The 21,894-nt window shown below is 39.4% G+C and overlaps 1 protein-coding gene across 4 annotated transcripts in view; it reads right to left on the minus strand.

The window, feature by feature from the left end:
• XRRA1 (X-ray radiation resistance associated 1) overlaps positions 1–21,894 on the minus strand; it is a 118,539-nt gene that overhangs the window by 56,656 nt on the left and 39,989 nt on the right. For all 4 annotated transcript variants that reach the window (XM_025357370.1, XM_025357366.1, XM_025357369.1 and 1 more), the window contains 2 exons: positions 14,793–14,921; positions 13,889–14,106 (listed from right to left, as the gene is read on the minus strand). In XM_025357370.1, coding sequence (XP_025213155.1) covers positions 13,889–14,106; positions 14,793–14,921 — 347 coding nt within the window. The remainder of the gene's footprint in view (positions 1–13,888; positions 14,107–14,792; positions 14,922–21,894) is intronic.

Here is a 21,894-nt window from a genome sequence, read left to right on the forward strand (position 1 = left end):
TCTTGAAAAAAAAGTGGAAGAATTGATGGCTAGAGTAATTAATGCAGAGAAGGTCATAAACGAAATGAAAGAGATGAAAACCATGACACGAGAAATACGTGACAAATGCACAAGCTTCAGTAACCGACTCGATCAACTGGAAGAAAGAGTATCAGCGATTGAGGATCAAATGAATGAAATGAAGCGAGAAGAGAAACCAAAAGAAAAAAGAAGAAAAAGAAATGAACAAAGCCTGCAAGAAGTATGGGATTATGTAAAAAGACCAAATCTACGTCTGATTGGGGTGCCTGAAAGTGAGGGGGAAAATGGAACCAAGTTGGAAAACACTCTTCAGGATATCATCCAGGAGAACTTCCCCAACCTAGTAGGGCAGGCCAACATTCAAATCCAGGAAATACAGAGAACGCCACAAAGATACTCCTCGAGAAGAGCAACTCCAAGACACATAATTGCCAGATTCACCAAAGTTGAAATGAAGGAAAAAATCTTAAGGGCAGCCAGAGAGAAAGGTCGGGTTACCCACAAAGGGAAGCCCATCAGACTCACAGCAGATCTCTCGGCAGAAACTCTCCAAGCCAGAAGAGAGTGGGGGCCAATATTCAACATTCTTAAAGAAAAGAATTTTAAACCCAGAATTTCATATCCAGCCAAACTAAGTTTCATAAGTGAAGGAGAAATAAAATCCTTTACAGATAAGCAAATGCTTAGAGATTTTGTCACCACTAGGCCTGCCTTACAAGAGACCCTGAAGGAAGCACTCAACATGGAAAGGAACAACCGGTACCAGCCATCTCAAAAACATGCCAAAATGTAAAGACCATCGAGGCTAGGAAGAAACTGCATCAACTAATGAGCAAAATAACCAGTTAATATCATAATGGCAGGATCAAGTTCACACATAACAATCTTAACCTTAAATGTAAATGGACTAAATGCTCCAATGAAAAGACACAGACTGGCAAACTGGATAAAGAGTCAAGACCCATCAGTCTGCTGTATTCAGGAGACCCATCTCACATGCAGAGACATACATAGGCTCAAAATAAAGGGGTGGAGGAAGATTTACCAAGCAAATGGAGAACAAAAAAAAGCGGGGGTTGCAATACTAGTCTCTGATAAAACAGACTTTAAACCATCAAAGATCAAAAGAGACAAAGAAGGCCATTACATAATGGTAAAGGGATCAATTCAACAGGAAGAGCTAACTATCCTAAATATATATGCACCCAATACAGGAGCACCCAGATTCATAAAGCAAGTGCTTAGAGACTTACAAAGAGACTTAGACTCCCATACAATAATAATGGGAGACTTCAACACTCCACTGTCAACATTAGATCAACGAGACAGAAAGTTAACAAGGATATCCAGGAATTGAACTCATCTCTGCAGCAAGCAGACCTAATAGACATCTATAGAACTCTCCACCCCAAATCAACAGAATATACATTCTTCTCAGCACCACATCGTACTTACTCCAAAATTGACCATGTAATTGGAAGTAAAGCACTCCTCAGCAAATGTACAAGAACAGAAATTATAACAAACTGTCTCTCAGACCACAGTGCAATCAAACTAGAACTCAGGACTAAGAAACTCAATCAAAACCGCTCAACTACATGGAAACTGAACAACCTGCTCCTGAATGACTACTGGGTACATAACGAAATGAAGGTAGAAATAAAGATGTTCTTTGAAACCAATGAGAACAAAGATACAACATACCAGAATCTCTGGGACACATTTAAAGCAGTGTGTAGAGGGAAATTTATAGCACTAAATGCCCACAAGAGAAAGCAGGAAAGATCAAAAATTGACACTCTAACATCGCAATTAAAAGAACTAGAGAAGCAAGAGCAAACACATTCGAAAGCTAGCAGAAGGCAAGAAATAACTAAGATCAGAGCAGAACTGAAGGAGATAGAGACACAAAAAACCCTCCAAAAAATCAATGAATCCAGGAGTTGGTTTTTTGAAAAGATCAACAAAATTGACAGACCACTAGCAAGACTAATAAAGAAGAAAAGAGAGAAGAATCAAATCGACGCAATTAAAAATGATAAAGGGGATATCACCACCGACCCCACAGAAATACAAACTACCATCAGAGAATACTATAAACACCTCTACGCAAATAAACTGGAAAATCTAGAAGAAATGGATAATTTCCTGGACACTTACACTCTTCCAAGACTAAACCAGGAAGAAGTTGAATCCCTGAATAGACCAATAGCAGGCTCTGAAATTGAGGCAACAATTAATAGCCTACCAACCAAAAAAAGTCCAGGACCAGATGGATTCACAGCTGAATTCTACCAGAGGTACAAGGAGGAGTTGGTACCATTCCTTCTGAAACTATTCCAATCAATAGAAAAAGAGGGAATCCTCCCTAACTCATTTTATGAGGCCAACATCATCCTGATACCAAAGCCTGGCAGAGACACAACAAAAAAAGAGAATTTTAGACCAATATCCCTGATGAACATCGATGCAAAAATCCTCAATAAAATACTGGCAAACCGGATTCAGCAACACATCAAAAAGCTTATCCACCATGATCAAGTGGGCTTCATCCCTGGGATGCAAGGCTGGTTCAACGTTCGCAAATCAATAAACATAATCCAGCATATAAACAGAACCAAAGACAAGAACCACATGATTATCTCAATAGATGCAGAAAAGGCTTTTGACAAAATTCAACAGCCCTTCATGCTAAAAACGCTCAATAAATTCGGTATTGATGGAACGTACCTCAAAATAATAAGAGCTATTTATGACAAACCCACAGCCAATATCATACTGAATGGGCAAAAACTGGAAAAATTCCCTTTGAAAACTGGCACAAGACAGGGATGCCCTCTCTCACCACTCCTATTCAACATAGTGTTGGAAGTTCTGGCTAGGGCAATCAGGCAAGAGAAAGAAATCAAGGGTATTCAGTTAGGAAAAGAAGAAGTCAAATTGTCCCTCTTTGCAGATGACATGATTGTATATTTAGAAAACCCCATTGTCTCAGCCCAAAATCTCCTTAAGCTGATAAGCAACTTCAGCAAAGTCTCAGGATACAAAATTAATGTGCAAAAATCACAAGCATTCTTATACACTAGTAACAGACAAACAGAGAGCCAAATCATGAATGAACTTCCATTCACAATTGCTTCAAAGAGAATCAAATACCTAGGAATCCAACTTACAAGGGATGTAAAGGACCTCTTCAAGGAGAACTACAAACCACTGCTCAGTGAAATAAAAGAGGACACAAACAAATGGAAGAACATACCATGCTCATGGATAGGAAGAATCAATATCGTGAAAATGGCCATACTGCCCAAGGTAATTTATAGATTCAATGCCATCCCCATCAAGCTACCAATGAGTTTCTTCACAGAATTGGAAAAAACTGCTTTAAAGTTCATATGGAACCAAAAAAGAGCCCGCATCTCCAAGACAATCCTAAGTCAAAAGAACAAAGCTGGAGGCATCACGCTACCTGACTTCAAACTATACTACAAGGCTACAGTAACCAAAACAGCATGGTACTGGTACCAAAACAGAGATATAGACCAATGGAACAGAACAGAGTCCTCAGAAATAATACCACACATCTACAGCCATCTGATCTTTGACAAACCTGAGAGAAACAAGAAATGGGGAAAGGATTCCCTATTTAATAAATGGTGCTGGGAAAATTGGCTAGCCATAAGTAGAAAGCTGAAACTGGATCCTTTCCTTACTCCTTATACGAAAATTAATTCAAGATGGATTAGAGACTTAAATGTTAGACCTAATACCATAAAAATCCTAGAGGAAAACCTAGGTAGTACCATTCAGGACATAGGCATGGGCAAAGACTTCATGTCTAAAACACCAAAAGCAACGGCAGCAAAAGCCAAAATTGACAAATGGGATCTAATTAAACTAAAGAGCTTCTGCACAGCAAAAGAAACTACCATCAGAGTGAACAGGCAACCTACAGAATGGGAGAAAATTTTTGCAATCTACTCATCTGACAAAGGGCTAATATCCAGAACCTACAAAGAACTCAAACAAATTTACAAGAAAAAAACAAACAACCCCATCAAAAAGTGGGCAAAGGATATGAACAGACATTTCTCAAAAGAAGACATTCATACAGCCAACAGACACATGAAAAAATGCTCATCATCACTGGCCATCAGAGAAATGCAAATCAAGACCACAATGAGATACCATCTCACACCAGTTAGAATGGCGATCATTAAAAAGTCAGGAAACAACAGGTGCTGGAGAGGATGTGGAGAAATAGGAACACTTTTACACTGTTGGTGGGATTGTAAACTAGTTCAACCATTATGGAAAACAGTATGGCGATTCCTCAAGGATCTAGAACTAGATGTACCATATGACCCAGCCATCCCATTACTGGGTATATACCCAAAGGATTATAAATCATGCTGCTATAAAGACACATGCACACGTATGTTTATTGCGGCACTATTCACAATAGCAAAGACTTGGAATCAACCCAAATGTCCATCAGTGACAGATTGGATTAAGAAAATGTGGCACATATACACCATGGAATACTATGCAGCCATAAAAAAGGATGAGTTTGTGTCCTTTGTAGGGACATGGATGCAGCTGGAAACCATCATTCTCAGCAAACTGTCACAAGAACAGAAAACCAAACACTGCATGTTCTCACTCATAGGTGGGAACTGAACAATGAGATCACTTGGACTTGGGAAGGGGAACATCACACACCGGGGCCTATTATGGGGAGGGGGGAGAGGGGAGGGATGGCATTGGGAGTTACAAGTGATGTAAATGACGAGTTGATGGGTGCTGACGAGTTGATGGGTGCAGCACACCAACATGGCACATGTATACATATGTAACAAACCTACACATTGTGCACATGTACCCTAGAACTTAAAGTATAATTTAAAAATAATTTTTTTAAAATAAAACATAAAAAAAAGCACAACTCTAATGGCCTTAAAGAGGAGGTAGAACATGATAGGGATAGAAAGTTTATTCAAAGGGATAATATCAGAGAACTTCCCAAACCTACAGAAAGATACCAACATTCAAGCATAAGAAGGTTATAGAACACCAAGTAGATTTAAGCCTAAGAAGCCTACTTCAAGGCATTTAATAATCAAATTCCCAAAGGTCATGGATCCTAAAAGCAGCAACAGATAAGAAACAACATACAATGGAGTACCAATACATCTGGCAGGAGACTTTTCAGTGGAAACCTTATAGGCCAGGAGAGAGTGGCATGACATATTTAAACAGCTGGAAAGAAAAAAAACACACACACACATACACATACACACAAAAACTTTTACCCCAGAATAGTAGATCCAGTGAAAATATTCTTTAAGCATGAAGGAGAAATAAAAACCTTTCCAGACAAACAAAAGCTGAGAGATTTCATTAACACAAGATCTGTCCTACAAGAAATGCAAAAGGAAGTTCTTCAGTGTCAAAAAAAAAGGATGTTAATGAGCAAGAAGAAATCATCTAAAGGTCCAAAACTCACTGGTAATACTAAGCACACAGAAACAATAGCATAACACTGTAGTGGTCATGTGTAAACTTCTCTTGACTTAAGTAGAAAGGCTAAATGATGAACCAATAAAAAATAATAATTACAACAACTTTTCAAGACATAGACAGTATAATAAGACATAAATAGAAACAAGAAAAAGTCAGTAGGGGGACAAAGTTAAAGTGTTGAGTTTTTGTTAGTTTTCTTTTGGCATTTTGTGCAATCAGTGTTAAGTTGTCATCAGTTTAAAATAATGGGTTATAAGATAGTATTGGCAAGCCTTATGGCAACCTCAAATCAAAAAAATATACAATGGATACACAAAAAATAAAAAGCAAGAAATTACCAGAGAAAAAAGCAACATATTACCAGAGAAAATCACCTTCAGTAAAAGGAAGACAGGAAGGAAAGAAGGAAGAGAAGACCACAAAACAAGAAAACACAACAAAATGGCAGGAGTAAGTCCCTGCTTAATAATAACAGTAAATGTAAATAACTAAACTCTCCAGTAAAGACAAAGTAGCTAAATGTATGTAAAAACAAGACCCACTAATTTGCTGCCTACAAGAAACACACTTCATCTAAAAAGATACACATAGACTAAAAATAAAGGGATGGAAAAAGATATTCGATGCAAATGGAAACCAAAAAGGGGAAGGAATAGCTATACTTATATCAGACAAAATAGATTTCAAGACAAAAACTATAAGAAGAGACAAAGAAGATAATTATATAATAATAAAGGGGTCAATTCAGCAAGAATATATAGTGATTACAAATATACATGCACCCAACACTGAAGCACCCAGATATATAAAGCAAGTATTATTGGAGATAGAAACCAATACAGTAATAGCTGGAGACTTCAACACCCCATTTTCAGCATTGGACAGATGTCCCCGACAGAAAATCAACAAAGAAACATTGGACTTAATCTGCATGGTAGCAAAAATGGACTTAACAGATATTTACAGAACATTTCATCCAATGGCTTCAGAATACACATTTTTATCCTTAGCACGTGGATCATTTTCAAGTATAGACCATATGTTAGGTCACAAAACAAGTCTTAAAACATTTTTTAAAAAATCTTGAAATAATATCAAACATCTTCTCTAAACATAATGGAATAAAATTAGAAATCAATGACAAGAGGAATTTTGGAAACTATACAAACACATAGAAATTAAACAATATGCTACTAAATGACCAGTGGGTCAATGAAGAAATTAAGGTGGAAATTTTAAAACTTTCTTGAAACAAATGATAATGGATGCAACATACCAAAACATATAGGATACAGCAAAAACAGTACTAATAGGAAAATTTGTAGCTCCAAGTGCCTACATAAAAAACTAGAAAAACTTCAAATAAATAACCTAATGATGCATCTTAAAGAACTAGAGAAGCAAGAGCAAACCAAACCCAAAAGTAGTAGAACAAAAGAGATAATAAAGATCCGAGCACAAATAAATGAATTTGAAATGAAGCAAACATTACACAAGACCAATGAAACAAAAAGTTGGTTTGAAATCAAGCAAACATTACACAAGACCAATGAAACAAAAAGTTGGTTTTTTGAAAAGATAAACAAAACTCAGAAACCTTTAGTTAGACTAACCAAGAAAAAAAGAGAAGACCCAAATAAATAAAATCAGAGATGGAAAAGGAGATATTACAGCTGTTACTGCAGGAATTCAGAAGATCGTAAGTGGCTACTATGAGCAGCTACATGCCAATAAATTGGAAAATCTAGAATAAATGGATAAATTCTAGACACATACAACCTGCCAAGATTGAGTCATGAGGAAATTCAAAACCTAAACAGACCAATAACAAGTAATGTGATTGAAGCCATAATAAAAAGTCTCCCAGTAAAGAAAAGCCTGAGACATCATGGCTTCACTGCTGAATTCTACCAAACATTTAAACAACTAATACCAATCCTATTCAAACTGTTCGGAAAGATAAAGGAGGAGGGAATACTTCCAAACTCATTCTATGAGGCCAGCATTACCCTGATACCAAAACCAGAGAAAGACACATTAAAAAAAAAAAAAATACTGACCAGCCTGGCCACCATGGTGAAACCTCATCTCTACTAAAAATACAAAAAATTAACCAGGCATGGTGGCAGGCACCTGTAATCCCAGATACTCAGCAGGCTGAGGCAGAAGAATCTCTTGAACCCAGGAGGCGGAGGTTGCAGTGAGCCAAGAAAGCGCCACTGCACTCCAGCCTGGGCAACAAAAGCGAAACTCCGTCTCAAAAAAATCAATAAAATAAATAAATAAATAAATATAATAATAATAATAATAATACAGGCCAATATATCTGATGAATATTGATGCAAAAATCCTCAACAAAATACTAGCAAAACAAATTCAACAGTACATTAAGAAGATCATTCATCAGCCAGGCACAGTGACTCGTGCCTGTAATCCCAGCACTCAGGGAGGCCAAGGTGGGCAGATCACCTGAGGTTGGGAGTTCGAGACCAGCCTGATCAACATGGAGAAAACCCGTGTCTACTAAAAATACAAAATTAGCCGGGCGTGGTGGCGCATGCCTGTAATCCCAGCTACTCAGGAGGCTGAGGCAGGAGAATCACTTGAACCCGGGAGGTGGAGGTTGCAGTGAGCCAAGATCGTGTCATTGCAATAAGAGTGAAACTCCATCTCAAGAAAAAAAAAAAAAATCATTCATTATGGCCAAGTGGGATTTATCCCAGGGATGCAAGCATGTTTCAACACACACAAATCAATGTGATACATCACATTAACAGAATGAAGGACTAAAACCATATGATCATTTCAATTGACGCTGAAAAAGCATTTGATATAGTTCAACAACCCTTCATAATAAAAACCCTCAAAAAACTAGGTGTAGAAGAACCACACCTGAACATATTAAAAGCTATATATGACAGACACATAGTTAGTATCGTACTAAATGGGGAAAAACTGAAAGCCTTTCCTCTTATGTCTGGAACATGACAACTTTTACTACCATTATTCAACTGATTACTGGAAGTCTTAGCTAGACCAATCAAACAAGAGAAGGAAATAAAGGGGATCCAAACTGGAAGGGAGGAAGTTGAATTATCCTTGTTTGCAGATGATATGATCTTATATTGGAAAAACCTAAAGACTCTACCAAAAAATGATTAGAACTGATAAGCAAATTCAGTAAAGTTTCAGGACCTGAAGTCAACATACAAAATTGGTAGCATTTCTATATGCTAACAGTGAACAATCTGAAAAAGAAATAAAAAAGGAATCCCATTTACAACAGCTACCAATAAAAGTAAATACCTCGGAACTAACCAAAAGAAGTAAAAGATCTCTACAATAAAAACTATAAAACACCAATGAAAGAAATTGAAGAGGCACATAAAAATTGAAAGATATTCCATGTTCATGGATTGGAGGAATCAATATTGTTAAAATGTCCATAGTACTGAAAGTATTCTAGAGATTCAATACAATCCCTATCAAAATACCAATGACATTCTTCACAGAAATAGAAAAAAACTATCTTAAAATTTATATGGAACCACAAAAGACCCAGAATAGCCAAATCTATCCTGAGCAAAAAGAACAAAACTAGAGGAATCACATTACCTGACTTCAAATTAAACTAGAAAGCTATAGCAACCAAAACACTATGCTACTGGCATAAAAATGGACGCATAGACCAATGGAACAGAATAGAGAACCTAGAAATAAACCCACACACCTACAGTTAACCCATTTTTGACAAAGATGCCAAGAACATACACTGGGAAAAAGACAGTCTCTTCAATAAATGGTTCTAGGATAACAAGATATCCATATGCAGAAGAATTAAACTTGACTCCATCTCTTGCCTTTTATTTGAATTAAATATAAGACCTCAAACTGTGAAACACCTACAAGAAAACACTGAGGAAACTTTCCAGGACACTGGTCTGGGCAAAATTTTCTTGAGTAGTAATATCCCACAAGCACAGGCAACCAAAGCAAAAATAGACAAATGGGATCACATCAAGTTAAAAAGCTTCTGTACAACAAAGGAAACAATCAACAAAGAGACAACCCACAGAATGACAGAAAACATTTGCAAACTACCCATCTGACAAGGGATTAATAATCAGAATATATAAGGAGTTCAAACATCTCCACAGGGAAAAATCTAATAATCTGACTAAAAAATGGGCAAAAGATCTGAATAAACATTTTTCAAAAGAAGTCATTCAAATAGAAAACAGGCATATCAAAAGGTACTTAACAACACTGACCATCAGAGAAATGCAAATCAAAATTACAATGAGATATCATCTTATCCTAGTTAAAACGGCTGTTATCTAAAAGTCAGGCAATAACAAAAGCTGGTGAGGATGTGGAGAAAAGGGAACCCTCATACACTGTTGCTGGGAATGTAAATCAGCACAACCATTATGAAGAACAGTTTGGAGGTTCCTCAAAAAACTAAAACTAGAGCTACCATATGATCCAGCAATCCCAATGCTGAGTATATACCCAAAAGAAAGGAAATCGGTATATCAGAGAGATATCTGCACTCTTATGTTTGTTGCAGCAGTGTTCACAATAGCCAAGATTTGGAAGCAACCTACATATCCATCAACAGATGAATGGATAAAGAAAATATGGTACATATATACAATGGAGTACTATTCAGCCATTAAAAAGAACGAGATTCTATCATTTGCAAGAACATGGATGGAACTGGAGGCCCTTAGGTTAAGTGAAATAAGCCAGGCACAGAAGGACAAAAATTGCATATTCTTACTTATTTATGGGATCTGAAAATCAAAACAATTGGACTCATGGACACAGAGAGTAGAAAGATGGTTACCAGAGGCTAGGAAGGATAGTGGGGGCCTGGGGGAGAGGTGGGGATGGCTAATTGATACAAAAAAAAAAAAATAGAAAGAATGAATAAGACCTAGTATTTGGTAGCACAAAAGGGGGGCTATAGTCAGTAATACTTTAACTGTACATTTAAAAATACCTAAAAGAGTTTATTATATGCCTGTACCAAAATATCTCATGTGCCCCATAGATATATACACCTACTATGTACCCACAAAAATTATAAACTAAAAAGTTTTTAAAGATATCACTTTACACCTACCAGCATAATGAAATTTAGAAAAATTATAAAGTAAGATAATACCAAATATTGATAAGGACATAGGAAGACAAGAACTCTTATGTACTACTTGTGTGAGAGTACACTGAAGCAACTATTTTGAAGAACAATCAGGTGGTAATTTTTAAAACTACATATCTATATGCTCTGTCATCCATCAATTCCACTTCTGGGTAAATATTTCAGGAAAACCCTGGCACAGTGGTATATGCAAAAGATGTTCATAAGGTTGTTCATTGTACCACTATTTGTAGTAAGAGAGTTATAAGCAACCTAAGTGTTGATCAGTAATGGAAGAGATGTGTGAAATGTGTTTACAGCATATACTGTAGAATACTAAGCATTAGTTAAAAGTCAATAACTAGGCCGGGCGCGGTGGCTCACACCTGTAATCCCAACACTTTGGGAGGCTGAGGCGGGCAGATCATGAGGTCAGGAGATCGGGACCATCCTGGCTAACACAGTGAAACCCCGTCTCTACTGAAAATACAAAAAATTAGCCGGGCGTGGTGGCGGGCGCCTGTAGTCCCAGCTACTCAGGAAGCTGAGGCAGGAGAATGGCGTGAACCCTGGAGGCAGAGCTTGCAGTGAGTGGAGATCGCCGCTGCACTCCAGCCTGAGTGACAGAGCGAGACTCCATCTCAAAAAAAAAAAAAAAAAAAAAATACAGCAAGAAGGAAAACTCTTAAATATATTTTACAAAGATAAATACATATATCCAGGAAAATATATCCAAGATAAGAGTAGATATTTATTTGAAAATAGGAAATGGGAATAGGAATTAAGGATGAAAGAAAACAAATAAGAGGGCAAGAAGAACTTTGAAGAGATTAAAAATTATACTGTATTAGGACCTGAGTTGTATTTTAGACAGAAGTCTCTGCTCCTAAGTTATACATATGTACACATGATAAAGAACCCAAGAATGGGGTTCAATCTTTCAGTCTAAAGAATCATTGATACATAATTTTAAAAATTAAAACCAATCTGAATTATTGTTAGAGTTTATTGCATTATGGGAAGTGATGGGAGTAGGGTGGCTTTATAGATACATGCATATTAACATTTTCTTATTAAAAAAGAAGACATGTATTTGGTTGATTATAGGTGTTGATAGACAAAAGTGAGTTTTAAAATGTGAATTAAAAGTTTTAGGGTAATAGCCAGGTGCAGTGGTCCCAGCTACTTGGGAGGCTGAGGCAGGAGGATCACTTGAGCCCCAGAGTTCAACAACAGTTTGAGCACGGTCATGTCACTGCACTTCAGCCTGGGGTGATAGGGTAAAACCCTGTCTCTAAACAGAAAAAAAAAAAAAAAAAGTTTTAAGGTAACCATTAGAGATCTAGACATGAGATTTCTTTCTTTAAATGATTAGTGAAAAGATTGGAATTGAAAGAAAACTTAGTGCTCACAAGAAGAAAAGGCATAGGTAAATAGAAAACACACTAATAGTAGAAATAAGGTGAAATATATCAATAATCACCATGTGAGTTAAATTCTTCTACGAAAAAAGGCTCATTAAGACTCATATTAGGAAAAATATGCAGTACTATACTGTTTTTAAGATATCCTAAAATAAATATATCAAACAAAACAGAGGCCCAAGTCAAAACCAAAATTATTTATCTACCTGGGATGTTTTACAATGATTAAAATACATAATCTACCAAGATAAAAGTCATAAACCTAATAACAGAGAACCAAACCAACTTCATAGTAAAAAAAATGCCAGAAATGCAAGGAGATACTGACAAATCTACAATAGTGGGGAGAGACTTTAATATACCTATTTCCAAAGTTAACAAACTAAGTAGACAGAAAATTATTTTAGGGAGAATCTGAATAACATAATTGTGCCTTTTATTAAGTTGTTATTATTATTATTTTTAGAGACAGGGTCTCTCACTCTGCTGCCCAGGCTGGAGAGCAGTGGTGTGATCATAGCTCACTGCAGGCTCAAGGGATCCTCCTGCCTCAGCCCCCAGTAGCTAGGACTACAGGCACATGCCATCACACCCAGCTAATTTTTAAATTTTTTATAGAGATAGGGTCTCGCTCTGTCATCCAGGTCAGAGAGCAGTGGCGTGATCATAGCTCACTGCAGCCTCAAGGGATCCTCCTGTCTCAGCCCCCAGTAGCTAGGACTACAGGCACATGCCATCACACCCAGCTAATTTTTAATTTTTTATAGAGATAGGGTGTTGCTCTGTCACCAAGGCCAGAGGGCAGTGGCGTGATCATAGCTCACTGCAGCCTCAAACTCCTGGCCTCAAAACAATTCTCCAGCCTTGGCCTCCCAAAATAACTGCCACTGTGCCTGGCCAGTTATTAATATTTTTAACTTGGAAATTCATCTTTCTTTATTCTGCTTTGGAATGCTGGAGCTGAGGCTCTCAAAACCATATTTCTGCTTTGACCACTGGTTTCCTGTTAGACTCTGACAATATGGGTGGTGCTAAAGGGAGACTGCAAAGCTGGAAGAGGAAAAGGGGGCTTATCTCTTCCTATCTGCTTCCCATGGGTTTCCTGACTGCTTGTGATTCCTGTGAATGCCACTGGAATAATGTGATTTTTGGTTTGTTTTGTTTTTGCTGTAGTCTAGCAAGTCTTTCCTCAGCAGTAGCTGAATCTAGTTTGCAGTTTTTCCAACTTTTATAAACTTGCTTCACTGTGACTCCTCCATAGGTACCAGCACCAGCTGGCCAGTATCCTCTTCTCAGCTACACAAAGCCCATCACAGCTCAGAGACACCAAGAGCCAAGCCGCACCTCTTACCCAGAGGTCTAAATTTCAGGTGTCAGGAGCACCTCTTCCAACCTTCTAAAGTTGCATAATTTCAACCTCATTCTACAAAGAAAACTCCAGGCTCAGGTGGTCTCATGGTGAATTCTTCCAAACTTTAAGGAGAAAATAATAATAGTATATAAACCTTCCTAGGAAATGGAAAAAAATGAACACTTCCAAACACATTTTATCAGGCAAGCATAACCTTGATTATAAATCCTAACAAGAATACTGTAACAAAAGAAATCAATACACCAACACATCTCCCAAACATAGATGCAAAAATCCTTGACAAAGAATCCGCAAATTCAATTCGCGATATTCATCGTGACCAAGTGAGACTTTCAGAATAAACTCTCAGAAGTGTATTTCCACTATGAGGCTAGAATTTCTGGAACAAGGGGTGTCACTCACCTGTCCGGTCAACATCCTTTTTCATGGGCAGTACAGTATAATCCAGTTGCTCATCTGAGTCCTCAAGCATCCTTGGCTTGGACTGCAGCATGAATTGGGGCTCTTTCTGGGGACTTCCCCCGCCTCCATTCCAGTCCACTGACTCGTCAGAGAGCTGAACTTGCTGTAGGTATGGGATCCGGATAATCCTGTTTTCATCCAGGCTTAACTTCTTCAGTCTTCAATTAAGGGAAGTGAATATAGAGTCATAGCAATAATGATACCTCAGGATTGTTTACCAAGCCACTTTAGGGAAAAAACATGGAATCAGGCTCGGATACTTATTCCTCTTGTGTGGCGTTGAGCCAGTGACTTCCTGTCTCTGGGATTCAATATCCCTGTCTCTAAAATGGGGATAATATTTATTAACCTTTCAGGGCTCTTGTGAAGATTAAATGAGGCAATATGTAAATGGCCTGGCACAAATTAGTATTCAGTAAATGGTAGTTGAATCCAAAGTAAATTTTCCAGGGAAGTAAAGCTTAACAATGTAAATGCCACTATTTTATTTACTTCAGTTAGAACTCAGGAATTAAATTTGTCTTTCTTATTCTCATTATTTTAAAAAATTTTCCTGTCTCTACTGTCAGGGTCTGGATCCTATCCTGGGTAAAATCTCCTCCTGTTTTCCTTTCTCTTTGCTGCTTCTAATTCAGTCATGTGATCAGAAATGTCCTCACTGATGGCCATTTTTATGGAGGAGCCAAAGCTCAGAGGGGAGAAATGACTTACCCATGGCCACAGAGTAGAGATAAATTGTGGAGCTAGGGTTTAAGCCCAAGCCTTTTGGCTTCTAGAACAGCACTGAGTGTGAGCAAGCCTGGGGATTAGAGGAGCCCAAGCAGAGAAAGGCTTATGGCTTTACCTCCTGAGCCCAGCCAGGCTGGCAAAGCAACTGGGGTTGGAGAGTCTGTTGTCATCCAGCATCAGTGTCTCCAGCGCTGGGAACCTCAAGATGTACCTCTTGCTTGTCAGCGATGTTACAGATGCCTCCCTGTGAGTTCAAAGATCTTGGGTAATGAGCAAGGTCGAGGGACAAACTCCACCATTCCCAGGAAGCCATGGAGGACAGGGAATCAATTAGGAGGCCTAACCAGCTTAGGAACTGTTCTAGTGCCCAAAAGAGGTCCCCACAGGGATGCACAGAAAGTATAATTCCTTCCCCACCTTCTCCTTTCCCAAACACTATTATACATACCATATCGTCTTCTGTATGGAGAAAGGTTACATACATCATTGAGACCAGGTTAGGGCAGGGTGGGGGATTGTATAGGTAGTGCTTATCGAAAATGCCAGAGTGAAAGAGGTATGACCAAGCTGGAGGGAGCATTCTGCTGGAGATCACTGCACAATTTTGACTCAGGAAGACTCCTTGTTATGCTGTGTCACCTAGTAGACTGGTAACTATGGGAGCACCAGGAGACAATGCCCTTGTTATAGACCATAGCTTTGCCAACTAGTAGGGTAAAGTAGGGTGGATTGAGGGCACCATCCCTGGCTGCAGTGAGGTTCTCTTCTCAAGTGGCTTCATAAAATGAACACACGAATAAGGACTGGAGAAGTTTCTTCTTAAACTCAAACTCTCTGAAGATTCCCAGAAATACCTAAGAGTGAGATTTAGGGGGGTGATGCCCTGAATTACAGGGGTGGGCAGGAAGTGGTGGCATTTTAAGTACTGCCATTAATGTGACCTCATTTGTGTCCTCCAGGTAGATGAGACCTAGGTAACTCTCTTCCACACAGACAGATGATGCAAATAACATTTTCATTCTTCCCTCCATACTGTATGCCACCAATACACCAAAATAGTACACATAGGCACAAATGCATGCAGTATACACATATATAAGCCACAAACACACACACACAACTAGAGGAAGGGAAACAAACATTTCTTTAGCACCTACTGCATTTCTGGCATTGTGCGATGTGTTTTGTATGTGTTATCCAAGGATAGGTATTATATACCTCCTTTACAGATTAAGAAAATGAAGCTCAGAGCAACTTGCCTGGTCTCATCGCTAGAAAGTGGGACAACTCAAACTAGAACCTGGGTCTGCCTGACTCCAAATCCCATGCCCTTTCCACTGCCAATCACACCTCTCACATTCACATCTACCAGCCCCATGCGGATTAAAGGATGGGGAAGTGGAAGGGGGAGCTGATGTCTGAGCTAGAGAGAGCTTAACGAAGGTTGGCAGTGAGTTCAAAAGCTAGGACAGTAATGTATACCTGAAGTCTGGGATATTTCACAGGTGAATTTAGAAAGGGTATATTCTAAATGAATGTATTACTAATTAATTCATTCATTCACACTCATGAATTTCTTTAACATATATTTATGTGGCCAGGTACTAAGAATACAAATAAAAGAACACATCCCTCCCCTCTAGGTGCTTACAGTCTGTGGAGTAGGTGGACACACAGCCTGCAGTGAGACAAACACTATAAAAGAAGTATGTGGGGAAGGCACCTATTCAGGAAAAGCAATGTTAAAGCAAAACCATGAGGAATGGAAAGTGAATTGTCATGCTCTTAACCAATGTGAAAGAAAGAGAACAGGGAAAAAAAATAATCTCTGGCCGGGCGCAGTGGCTCAAGCCTGTAATCCCAGCACTTTGGGAGGCCGAGACGGGCGGATCACGAGGTCAGGAGATCGAGACCATCCTGGCTAACACGGTGAAACCCCGTCTCTACTAAAAAAAAAAAAAAATACAAAAAAAACTAGCTGGGCGAGGTGGCGGGCACCTGTAGTCCCAGCTACTCGGGAGGCTGAGGCAGGAGAATGGCGTAAACCCGGGAGGCGGAGCTTGCAGTGAGTTGAGATCCGGCCACTGCACTCCAGCCTGGGTGACAGAGCGAGACTCCGTCTCAAAAAAAAAAAAAATAATAATAATAATAATCTCTTCGTGGCTGGATCTGTAACAGTATTAGAAGCTATAGGCAGCCATGTTTCCCATCATAGCATCTAGAAAGACACAAGCAGCCCACCTGTAAAGAAAAATGTGGCAAGTCACGGAGAAGAGGAGATGTGAAAGCTGAGAGACAGAACTTCCAGGCTGCTCCACAGTCCTCAGGGCCTACATTCAGTATGACCCTAAAGCACGGCTGTGAGATTCCCCAATGTTCTTACAATCAATTCCCCCCTGACTTTTTTTCCGTATCCTAGCACTGACAGACTTCTATAGATTATGACAGTTCTGACTGGAAAAAGGGACAGGTCAGATAAACTTTCAGAAAGAGACCTGGCAACAGTGTGGGGAACAGGCTTGAAGTCCAAAGACCAGAGACACTTAACAGAGAAGGCAGGAAGCCTTTATAGTTCATAATATTTCAAGGTCACGGATGTGCCCTTTCCTCTTTCTGGAAAGACTAACTTTCATACACTGAATTTTTAATCTCTATCTGAGAGCTATTACAGAACAGTACACAGCACCTCTGTTGATTTATAATTGATTGGCCAATCTTTATTTTACTCCAGTGAAATATGAAACAGCTAAGAAATAAGCCTTTAAAAAATTCCTCTTAAGCTCCATAATGCAGAAGTTGGCTCTGTCTTGTCTCTTGTGACAAGTTACACTACTTTGCTTTTTAAAGTTCCACCCTAATTATAGCATGGGAAAGTTTCATTTTTTGTGTCTAAAATAGACATCTTAAAATAGAGGGGCAGCCATCAGATGGGTGAGAAGACAGATGCCTACCTTCAGAGGAAAGCAGCAGGCTTTCCCACCGAGCCCCTCCTGTTGCAGTTTTGGAAGAAAAGCTCTTTGAAGTGGCAAAGTCTGTCCGTAGTGGAGAAGCCAGGGTTTCCAGCTGTTCAGAGTGGTGCTATTTTTATTATCAGTTCTCTTGCCAAACAGAATTAATACTACTTAAAATCTGAGAGATTTAATGAAGGTTTTTCAGAAGCTAAGGGTATGTGCAGTGGCTGGATTCAGCAATGGGAATTTGTGTACCATATTAGAAGATGCATGGGAAGTGGGGCCAGGATCCCTGAGCTCTGGCTCGGGTGCTGCTGCTGCTTTGCTTGCTGTGTGACTTCTGGCTGGTGTTGAGCATCTCTGGGCCTAGATCCTCTATCTATATGGTAAAAGGGGATTTATTTTACTTTACACTATAAGACTTTGGATCAGGCTAAAAATATTGCTCAAAAGACTGAACCAAGGGCTGCAACAAATAAGATGAAACTTAGCAAGCACTTACATTAGGACAAATGTCAGATCAGCTTCTGTGTTAAGATATAGAACATCAACTGTGCAAACACACAGAATAAGGGAGACATGATTTAACAGATTATGTGTAAAAGGGGATTATGATGTGGCTACTAAAAAGCTAGTGCTCTTTTAGGTGGCGCTATTTGGAATATAGTGACTAAAAGAAAGGAGGTAACAATTCATCCTCTGCTCTGTGCTGGTGGTGCCTGAGAACACCAACTTGTATGGTCTGAAGCAGAAAGGGAGTAGGCCTAATGAAAGAGCCAAAGTAGCAGATTTCAGCTCAAAACAAGTAATAGTCTAAAGATAGAATGAGTCAAATATGATTCCCCTAACTCATCCAGACAAAGAAAATAGCAAGAGATGGAGACACAAATAGTTCAGAATAGATGAGGTATATGATGAATTGAAAACGTGAAGAGAAAGGAGGATAGAGAAGCAGACAGAGTCAGGCCATAAAAAGCCTTGAGCGATGTTAATGGAGTTTATCTTTAGGACAGTGGGAACCTGCTAAAGGACTTTAAGCAGGGCAGTGATAGAATCACATGTGCATTTCAGAAAGATCACTCTGGCTGACAGATAGGAGGATGGGTTGGGAGGCAAGAAACTGCAGACTGGGACCAAACAGGAGGATAATAGGAATGAGCAGGTTTGAGAAGAATTTAGAAAGTACAATTCACAGCACCTGGTGATTGAATGAATGTGTGGAATGAGGGAGGCTGAAATGGGGCTAATGCTCAGGTTTCTAGCCTGGACAACTACGTAGTAGATGGGAGGAAGTGCCAGTCAATGAGGCCAGGAAAGGAAAGAAAGGAATAGAGAGTGAGGAGGGCTTTTTGGCATGGGGATGTGTGTGAGGAGTTTGATAAGTAGGCTAAACAGGCTTATAGTTGAGAAGACTTGCGAGGAGAGGAGGCCACCAATAAAGAGTATAAAGATTAAGAAAAATAGTAGGTTGAGGGTGGATGACTGGGGAGCACCAAAGTTTAAGAGGCTGGCAGAAAAGGAACCCACAGAGCATACTGAATCTAGATAGATGAGTGGGATGAAAATAATGACAATGGTATTTGTCTGGAGCCCCACAGCTTTATTTTTATTTTTGTAGAGACAAGGTCTCATTACGTTGCCCAGGATGGCCTCGAACTCCTGGGCTCAAGCAATCCTCCTGCCTTAGCTTCCCAAAGTGCTGGGATTACAAGTGTGAGTGACCATGCCTGACCAACCCACAGCTTTCAAAGTGCGCTGATTTCTTTTTTTTTTTTTTTTGAGACGGAGTCTCGCTCTGTCCCCAGGCTGGAGTGCAGTGGCGCGATCTTGGCTCACTGCAAGCTCCGCCTCCCGGGTTCACACCATTCTCCTGCCTCAGCCTCCTGAGTAGCCGAGACTACAGGCACGTGCCACCACGCCCGGCTAATTTTTTGTGTTTTTAGTAGAGACGGAGTTTCACCATGTTAGCCAGGATGGTCTCGATCTCCTGACCTCGTGATCCGCCCACCTCGGCCTCCCAAAGTGCTGGGATTACAAGTGTGAGCCACTGCACCCAGCCCCAAAGCGTGCTGATTTCAATCACTACTCTGATGCAGGTAGGAATACATTTATTCTCCCCCTCATATATAAGAACATGGAAGTGCAGGGTGGGGGAGACTTACCTTATTTTATGTAACTAGGCTTTCCACTGAAAACAACTAGAATGATGAATAAAATATAAAAAGAAAAAAGATCCATCATTTTATTTTCTTTTGTAGAGATGGGGTCTTGCTATGTTGCCTAGGCTGGACTTGAACTCCTGGCCTAAAACAATCTTCCCACCTTGGTCTCTCAAGTAGCTGGCAACTACAGGCACACACCGCCATTCCCTGTGGTGGTGGATCCATCATTTTAATATGTGTAAGAGATGTGAAGAGAGTAAGGAAGCAGTATGCCAAATCTAAAATCCCAGAGGGAGAAACTTAACATAGGAAGCCACTGAAGCCTTGAGGGCATTTACTTATCCTGTTGAAACTGAACTATGGTTTGACAGTATCATGGGGCTAGAGAATCAAAGCCCGGGCACCCTGAAGGTGGGGAGTTTAATCAGAGACCCTTAAATGAATTTGGGATCCTAAAGGGATACACCCTCAGGGTGAAATTAACCAAAACTACACCCATTCTCCTTATCCCATAGCCAGGAGAAAACTGTCTTGGAGTGAACAGAGAAGGAGAAGGGGAAGGGCAGACTGGTCCTCTTGCAAAACTATAGCCCAAATCTGTATCATCAGAGTGGTTCAGAAAACACCCAGTCAGGAATTTAGCTTAAGCTTCTTCCATACTGAGTGACCCTAGGTACCAAAATAAATAGAAAGGTTTATAGTGTTGCAAACTAAATAATGTGGGACCAACTCTTTCCTGAGTAAAAAACTAGAAAACCCAGACAAAATATACATTTAAAAACAATCTGCCTTAAGGTACCTGGGAACTAACAAGCTGTAAAGAATTATGGTGCTAAGATTTGAAAAAAGAAGGAAATCCAAAGGGGTTCATGCAATACTTTTCCCCTAGGGCTGTCTGCTGACTCCAGAAGTGGCTGAGAGGCTGAGAAGTTGAGCAGAGATTCTGACAACCCTACTGGGCCAGCGGCCGAAAACTGGAATCCAAGGCATGCCACAGAATGGAAGCCTGACTGCTCATGCTCTAAGTTAGGTCATTAGAAAACCAAACCCTCGAAGGATATATATACTAGAAATAGTATGGACCTTGCAGAGACTGAAGACTAGCTTCAAATAATTTCAATGTTTATAATTGAAATGAGATGATTTGAAATTATTAGTGATGTAGATCACCAGAAAACCCTTGATCTGGTAGGAAAAAAGTGATTTGAGTTGTCCAAAGAAAGAGCCATGGCCTCTCATTCAGTTCCTATTTATATTTAACTTAAAACTAATTAAGCTCAAATAAAATTGAACATTCAGTTCCTATATCACACTAGCTACACTGCAAGTGCTCAAGAGCTCAATATGCCTAGTAGCTAAACTATGAACAACACAGATACAGAACATTTCCAACATTGTAGTCAGTTCTACTGAACAGTGCTAAATTCAGCCTTGTAAGGATTACTAGACAGTGTCTGCAAATTGGTGCTAATATCTGTGGATATGAAAGGCATGGTAGACCATGCCTCACTCAAAAATGGGGGATCATAAAGGTCAGATGGAAGAATGAAAATTTAGCCAAAGTCTGTTTCACAACGGACCAGTGGAGTCATAAATCTACCTTGTGGTTTCTCCTCGGTTCCTGAATGTGTAACTGAAACAGACATACTAAACAACTGGCAGAACACCCACATTTATTTACTGAGCAACAAAGTATAGTCCATTATAGTAGGAAGTGTCCAACTGAAACCCCAGGAAACTTTCTTCCCAATAGTAAACCAAAAACAATACTGAATCCCTGAGGTAATTGCAGAGATTACTGCCATCACTAAAGACCAAAAAGATGGAAGGATAGTGATTCCTATGACATCTCTGTTTAACATCTCTTGTTTATTTAACTTGTGAAGAAGATATCCTTTGTTTATTTAGCTTGTACAGAAAACAGGTTTTGAAGAATGATTGTAGATTACTGTAAGCTTAATCAAGAGGTGACTCCAACTTTCAGCTGCTATTCCAGATGTGGAATCTTTTTGCTGGAACAAATCAACCCAGCCCCTGGCACTGTGGATACAGCTAAGGACCTGTCAGATATTTCTTTCTCTTTATCAATTAACAAAAACTACCA

The sequence above is a fragment of the Theropithecus gelada genome, chromosome 14 (assembly GCF_003255815.1).
Source record: "Theropithecus gelada isolate Dixy chromosome 14, Tgel_1.0, whole genome shotgun sequence".
NCBI classification, from domain to species: domain Eukaryota; kingdom Metazoa; phylum Chordata; class Mammalia; order Primates; family Cercopithecidae; genus Theropithecus; species Theropithecus gelada.